Below are 8,115 nucleotides of genomic sequence, written 5' to 3'. Positions count from 1 at the left end.
TGTGCTCCTATATTTTTTAGTAAATTGGTTACTATGTAGCACAAAACAGAAGCCACCCACATAATCCTAGACTTACTTTAGGCTCCCCTGGGAATTTTCTTCTAGTTGATAGCTAAAAAACATCTGATTACCTATAGTAATACTACTATTTTAAGCAAAAAGATTAAAGATAAGAAGGAATGAGAACTAATCTTTTTTTAGTCTGTGACCTTAAGCAAGGCTAGTTACCCTTTGTGGTTAAATAATGGCAACTTATTGAATTTTTACCAACTTCACAAAGAAATGCTTTTTTTTAAACAAAGATCTAGCTTGCTTACACACAGAGTAGAAAAAACACAGGCTGCCCTTCCAATATGGTAGTCACCACATGTGGCTACTGGGCATGAGAATGTGACCAGTCCAATCCATGCTGTGCTGCAAGTGTAAACACACACTGGACTGCAAAGACTTAATACAAACAAAGAATACAAAATACCTCATTACTGCTACATTGTACACATGTGACATTATATCTTGGCTATCTTGGGTTAAAATATATTATTAGAGTTTGTTTGCCTATATATATTTTTTAAATGTAGTTACTAGTTACTAGTACATTTAAAATTACTCGTACATCTGCTGAGGCAGCTGATCGATGTTTCTCATTTATGTTTCTATCTCTCTCCCCTCATCTCTCTCTAAAAAGCAATAAAAACACGTTTTATAAATAAAACAAAATTGCATCTGCTGCTTGCTGGGTGAGGGTGTTTCAACTGAAGTTATAAGTTGACTACACCAGATACAACAGCAATATATGTCCCTTGTCCTTAAGCAATTTTCAAGGTGTGGAGAATACCAAGTAAGATGACAAATGTGACTCTGTGAAAATTGGATGGTAAGTTTTGGGTGCTTGTCTTAAAAGCACCTAGCTCAGGACCTGGGAAGGCATTTTGGAGAAAGTGAGATTTAAGTGAGATCTAAAAACTGACCAAACGAGGAGGAGGAAGAAACAGTCCATGATCTACAGGACAGAAAGGAAAATGAACGAGGTGCATCACCAGAAGACTGTAATTTAGAGGGTGAAGGGACTAGGGGCAAGAGATGAACCTGAGCAGGAAGCAGGGGCCAGACCAAGATGGGCCTTGGATACCCTGCAAAGGAGCTGATAATGGTGGCCTAAACCTGTGGCAGTCGTCCCACTCTACCTTGTCTCAGGAGGATTAAACTGCTTCCTACTGCCCAAGCATGCCCTGTAGTACCATACTGTCCTTTCTTTGCACAAGTCATCCCTCCTTCTTGAAGGCCTTCCTGTCTCTGCCTTCTTATTTTCATCTCAGAAATCCCACATGGATTTCTGGCCCCAAAGAAATTAACTGGAGTTGGCACACAAAAGAAAAGTGATTGGTCATCAATCTTCTAGACTGGCATCTACTTGCAGGAAGGCACCGTGTCCTTTCCATGGTTGGAATCACAATATTTCACTCTGTTTGATATGTGGAGTAATGTAAGGAACCTCCCAAAGGTCACTTCCCTTAAAACCTTTCCCAGCCCCAAGACTAATCAATCATTCTCTACCCTGTAAGCACACTTCTTGTAATAGACTTTGGGGTGAGAGGATCCAACTTAATAACCAACTTCTTTCAGAACTGCCCCCGTTAGTTGCAGCTGAGCAGTCAGGTTAGGGCAATGTGATCATGTGCCTTGGGTATTGCTGACTGAGTCAGGAGAGGACATGAGACTCAGATCTTGCCTCTCACTTAGAAACCAGGGCTGAGACCTGCCAGTAGGTCCCTGCTAAGTGCTTTAGCTGGGAGGACATTTACTAGTACACTTGGAATCTGTGAGCTAGGCAACTTCTCCATTGTATGCAGAAGTAGAGAAAGTCATAAAAGTAAACCATGGCCACAGTTCTGGACAACTTTCCAGTGTCTTGTTCTAGTCATTTCATGATCCCTGATCAAATGTCCTGATACTGAGTGATGGGAAGACCGCTGCATCTCTATAACCAATCCCAACTCTCAGTCTGAGGGAGCTGGAATGGGTTTCAGAGTCTGCTATCACATAAGTCCTGTTTTAAGTAGCTCTGATGCCTTGATACAGCAGTTACTCATTTCTATACTAAAGTCAAAGTGGATACACATGTGACACGGGTGCTGTCACTTTCCCAGCCAATTCTCGAAGCAGACATGACTAAGTGATCACAGCACTCTATCGGGCCTCACAAGCCATCACAACAGGATTCCAGGTGGCCCCAAAGAAATTAACTGAGTTGGCACACAAAAGAAAAGTTATTGGTCATCAATGTTCTAGAATGGCATCTACTTGCAAGAAGGTACCGTGTCCTTTCCATGGTTGGAATCACAATATTTTGCTCTGTGTTTGACACAAGGTCAGTGTGAAATAATGCTTGCTTGGAGGCTAAATTGTGACTATTGTTTTAACCTGATTGTTCATTCTTGCCTCTACCTTCACCCATTTTAGCTCCATGGAAGTCTAGAAAGGATTCATTCTTTCACACTCTAAGAAACAAGGTAAGTAATTAAATAGGTACAGAAAGAGCTGAAATACAGTAGTGCACCTCACCCTCAGGCACACACTTACAAACCCATCTCTGCCTGTCTGTATCTTGTTCTTCTTTTTTATCCCTGGGGATAGGGTCACATTTTAAAGTTACATTGATTTAGGGCAGCAGTCACCAACCAGTGGTCCGCGGAGGTTGGAAAGGTTGGCGACCACTGCTCTAGAGCATGGTTGCTCAAATCATTACAGAATCAGGGCATGCTGTTATTTCTGTCTTGTGACTTATATATATACATTCAGAAAGTGGGACCTATTAACCTATTTGTAGATTAGTTTTTGTTTACCCATAATTTATCGCAAACTTATTTTCATTGTGAAAAAAATGATCAAACTACCACATGATAACCTGTAAACTTCAGGAGCTGTAAAACATGTAAACTTAAGGAAGTGTGAACTACAGAAAATCTGTAACTTTCAGAAACTATATCTGTTACAACAAAGCCAAGGTTACTCCTCTCCCTCCTTAATGTCTTTGTCAATAACACTAGAGGCACAGGTGTGGTCCCTAGGCCTGGCCAGCAATCGAAGCACAAGTGTCTGGCATGGAAGGGCAGGTCCCAGCTGACCTCTGGGCCTTAGGCAGCACCTGGGCCCCCGGGGACCCCCCTCCACCTGAGTCACAGCACCCGAGTCCCCACACAGAGATGAAGTAAGCGCGCCACAGGCTGGGGTGCAATATGGGTCTCTGGGCCGCCCAGCGGTGCTGCACGGAAGCCAGGCAGGCAGCGTGCTCTCTCCTGACTGGCCTTGCAGACTGGCTCCTGCGCGTACACACCGCAAGCCCGACTGGCCCTGTGGTCCTGGAAGCTGCAGCCCGCTCACCTGGAAGATGCCACACGGGTGCGAGACAGGCTTCTCGCAGGCGCCCAGCAGGTAAAGTGGGGCGAAGAGGGGGGTGTGCTTCCCAGCGCATGATCCCTGGCATCCCAGGGGAGGGTAGCAGGGGGAGTGAGAGAGAGCTCAGAGAACACTCCCCATTCTCACCACACTCCAGTGTCATCCCCGCCTCCAGGTAGCCAGCAAGAGGTTGCAGCATATTGCAGACGCCTGCCATGTTGTGCACTGCCCCCTGGTAGTCATAGTGAGAAGTTGAACTCTGGGTCGAATGACTGCCAGAGGGGACAATTTGCATATTAAGCTTTTATTATATAGGATAGGCTCAGTTCCTCTCTGTCCAACCATAGCAAAAAGTTTTTCTGACCACTTCAGCTAACTATGATTAGTAAGCAAGCACCATAAAAATCAGTACATACCAACTCCATTAACTGTTTGAGCTGACCAATCTCTTCTGGCAGCGATCCAAGTTTGTTGTTACTTGCAATTAAGACTTTGAGGGGCAGACCACACAGGCAGGCGGGCAGGGTGGACAGCTGATTTCGACTGAAAAGACAATACAAGGGCACATGTGAACATACAGGCCACTCCATACCATTTGTGATTCTTTTTCACAAGCAAGGAGAAAAAGAGTGAGCTGAAAAGACACTTAACAAATATGAAAATCCAATAAAGTTTCTGTATATGTAATAACTCCAAACTCCTATGTATAAGACAGGAAAATATATTTTACAAAAAGAGAGGCATAGCTGTTCTGAGGTAAGCACAAAGGAACCCCTGCAGGCACTGAGCCCATGGCCAGCCAGGGGACAGGTGGGCAACATGCCCTGCATCACCAATAGCAACAGGAAGCTGATGCCAACTGTCATCTTACTGACAACGTGAACAGGAAATCCTGAGGACCAAAGGCATTGTCTCACCTATTTTAGTAATAATGGAGAGATCATTTTCCTGCAACTCACAAAACCACCAGCCAATTTCCAACGTTTTGACTCACTGTGGCTGTTTGCTTAGGTATGTGCAAGAGAGCTACTTAAAAAAGTCATTATTGCTGAGTTTTCTGAGAGGTGGGAAAATATTGAAGAAATGAAGTCTAAGAATCATCCACACATATATGGCAGTGACTTATTTTATCTCCTCCCTCACAAGCAGCCTTTTCCTGGTATCAAGTAAAGAGACAGATGGTTTTTGGCTTCCCTTTCTTTTCTGGCCATTCTGCTGATGAAGTCAACAACCAGACAGTAAACATAAAACTCTGTTGTATGTCATGGATTGCACCTACTTAGAAGTTCTGTGTGTAAAGCTTCAGAGGCTGTGGTACTGTATGCATGTATTTATGGGTGCATATAACATCGGTGTGCGCAAGGGCATGAGACAGACAGATGGACTGCAAACACATAGATTGTTACCAGTGGTCATTTTGGGGGGAGTAGGTACAATGAGTAGATTTTATTTTCCTTACTACATTTTGCTGAATTTTCCAAAATGACCACAAAGTGCTTTTATAATTAGGAAACATATCCTATATAATAAAAACCTAATATGCAAATCGACCAAATGGCGGAACGCCCGGTTGCTATGACGTTCACTGGCCACCAGGGGGAAGACGCTCAACGCAGGAGCTGCACCAAGGCCGCAGGCCCCAAGGCAGCCAAGGTGGGTGCGAGCAGGACCCACCCCCAACTGCCCCAGCAGTCGCCCCACAGATTGGCCCTGATTGTCAGCTAGGCCCAGGGACCTTACCCATACACAAATTTCGTGCACCAGGCCTCTAGTATCACTATAAAAAAATAAACTTTATCTGGATACTGGTTATATGGATGCTTCTTTTGTGAAAATTCATTAAGATGTACATTTATGATCTGGGCATTTTTCTGTATGTGTAAAGGTTTTACTCTCTCATTCCCCCATACCATATGAGAGTGGAGGGATCTGGTTAGCCAAAGGGTATCTCTAGCTACTGGACTCATAAAAAACAGGTGTTCTCTTGAAAGAACCTTCCTAATATGGGTACTCTATTGTAACCACCCTGACACCTCTCCTGCTCCTGGTCTCCAATGCCCAAGTAATGAGGTTTTAGCAAGAAAAGATACGGCCACATCTTCTTACTACTGCCCAGACCCAAAGAGAAAGCTATTCCCAGAGAGGAGCATAAGAATGAGAGAACTTTCTCTATGAGGGTCCAGCAGAGGAGAGGAGATTGAGAGCCCTATGGGGGTGGGGGTGGGTGTTCCTGGCACTAGAAGGACCAGCTAGCTCTTAACTCCCTCCAGGTTAGGATGGCAGGCGAGAATAAGGGTGATGTGCTCACCCTGGCCCTCTCTCCTGATCTCTGGGGATAGTGGTAGGAGAATCTAGGACTACTAGCCTGTCTGTCTGTCCTCTCAAACCCCTCCTGCACCCTGTCACATCCACAGAAGCCTTCTGGATAGAGAAGGAGAGGCCCTGCTTCCTGGTGCCTGCTGGGCGAGCTTTCTTCAAACAAAGACACTACCTCCTGAAAAGAGAACTCAATTTATCAAAAGGTGGCAAGTAAATAATTTGGGATGTAATTCGTGGTTATAAAATATTCATTAATATGTAATTTCATAAAGTGAGGATTGGTAAATTAAAATGTTAATAAGAATTTTATTATTTGAGCTATATTAAGCTTCCTTTTCAAGAGATAATATTGAGAATAAAGATAATTATGTTCAAAATTTCTACATTCCTATTTTCCACAGAATCAATGATTACAGTTGAGATCTTTCCTTTTTTTTCTTATCTTGGAAACTCAGATTTAAACTATTCCCAGTCTCACTACCTTAATGCAGGCACCTAATCATATTAACAGATTTTGAATTGGAGAGGCACTTATCTTACTATTTAAGTAATGCAATGAAGGCTCTGTTTATTCAGAAGCATGAGTGTTTTAAATAGCTTGGAATTCTTCCAGGGTGGGTACTAATTGAAAATAAAATAAAATTTAAGCTTGTGAAAGCATTTAGTTTCTTTGATAGGAAAGTTTTCTTGCAGCCTCTCAGAAATAACCAGTCAAAAATAAGATAGGTATTTATTTTTGCCCCACATATTCCTGTATTTAATCATTAGTAGACCAATAACATGCCAAGTCTGGTGATAATACAACATGCCACAGACCTGGGGCACATTTCTTCTACTGCATCTATCTGTTCCCTCAGCCTCTACCTCACATATTTTATCACAGGATGTTCCAGTATGACTTTTAATTTCCCCAATTGAAAAAGGAAAGACACATGCACACAAAATCCCATTAGCTCTCCAGCAGGTATTTATAAAGGAGAGGAGAAATTGTTCCCTTTAGTCCTCTACCCACATCAGCAGCCTGAGCTTCTTGAAACCACTCATCTGGCATTTTTTCTCAAGCAAATAAGTGCCTCAGGCTGAAATCCACTACCCTCCCCTCCCACTAGTCTCCTGGGGGCCTGAGCCCTATAAATACCCCTTTGAGGAAAGAATGTGTAAAAATAAGACCATTTAGTGTCTGATAAAGTAACATTTACCTTCAAATCTAGCCTGTGAGCCATATCTGAAAACAAAATGAAAAATTAACTCACTCATTATAAAAGAGTAAATTAGTGGGGGAAATGGGCCACTCACTCAGTAGTAGAAATCATAGATCCAGTCATGGTGGCCAGAAACTTCCTGCCATCAGAGAGCCAAGCTCACCCAGCATCCCATCAGTCTCCCTGCCCATCAGCATAGAGGATGACACAGGGAGCAATGAGGAGAGGAAGGCAGGCAGTGGGCTTTTACCACAGTTACTGTTAATGCTTGTCTTCTATCTTTCTCAGTTGAATGACTCTCCATTAGATTTGTCTCTGTCCTAATTCCAAGATGGAACAAGGCAGCTCAACATACTATGAACAATTTTGATAGCCTAAATTTCTCTTGGTTTCAAGTATCAATCTAATTCTTAAATCAAGAAATTCACAAGCCAGGTCATTTATTTGTGTTTTTACTTTTGCAGAGTCTTATTTTAGTGTATTTTGACTATGGCACTTATTAATATGGCACATATTATTAATGTTTTCAAACTTAGTATTTGAAAATTTATTATTGGTTTATTAGGGAATTATTTCCTTTAAAGTATGTGATGATGAAGGCATGCTATATTGTTACATGTGACTTTATTATCAGGGCATCATATGTATTTTTTATTCTACTGGACTATAAGAGTGAGCAAAAGTAGGTTAATAATAACAAATACAATCTATACTAATAAAAGAGAAACATGCAAATTGGTGTCACTCCGCTACTCTTCCCATTGGCTAATCAGGGTGATATGCAAATTAACTGCTAGCCAAGATGGCGGCCGGCAGCCAGGCAGCTTGAAGCGAACATGAGGCTTGCTTGCTTCAGTGACGGAGGAATCCAACGTTCCCCTCCTGCCGCTGCGGGCCTCTGAGCTTGCAGTTTGAAACATTGTTACAAATATAGAAGCTAAACAAAACCCAAGAAACCTGCTTTCAGCTAGCCAGGATCCCAGACCTGGAGTTGATACAGAGTTTCAAGTGTAGAACCTAAACAAGCCAGATACTTGCTTTCAGGAGCGGAGGCCTAAGAGCTGGAGCCTCAGAGCTAAAGCTGGCTCAGAATAAAAAAAGAAAAAAGAAAAAAAGGAGCAGTTGGGAGCTTCAGTCCCAGCCTGAAAACAGCCCTCAGCCCCTCACCCAGACTGGCCAGGCACCCCAGTGGGGACCC

At 42.9% G+C, this 8,115-nt stretch overlaps 1 protein-coding gene across 4 annotated transcripts in view; it reads right to left on the bottom strand.

Annotated features, from left to right (window-relative positions):
- LRCH1 (leucine-rich repeats and calponin homology (CH) domain containing 1) overlaps window positions 1-8,115 on the bottom strand; it is a 259,641-nt gene that overhangs the window by 91,775 nt on the left and 159,751 nt on the right. For all 4 annotated transcript variants that reach the window (XM_006774186.2, XM_006774188.2, XM_006774187.2 and 1 more), the window contains exon 3: window positions 3,813-3,939. In XM_006774186.2, coding sequence (XP_006774249.1) covers window positions 3,813-3,939 — 127 coding nt within the window. The remainder of the gene's footprint in view (window positions 1-3,812; window positions 3,940-8,115) is intronic.

This window comes from Myotis davidii, unplaced genomic scaffold (assembly GCF_000327345.1).
Source record: "Myotis davidii unplaced genomic scaffold, ASM32734v1 scaffold888, whole genome shotgun sequence".
Lineage (NCBI taxonomy): Eukaryota > Metazoa > Chordata > Mammalia > Chiroptera > Vespertilionidae > Myotis > Myotis davidii.
The sequence above is the reverse complement of the archived record's forward strand: the minus strand, read 5'-3'. Positions and strand labels throughout refer to the sequence as shown.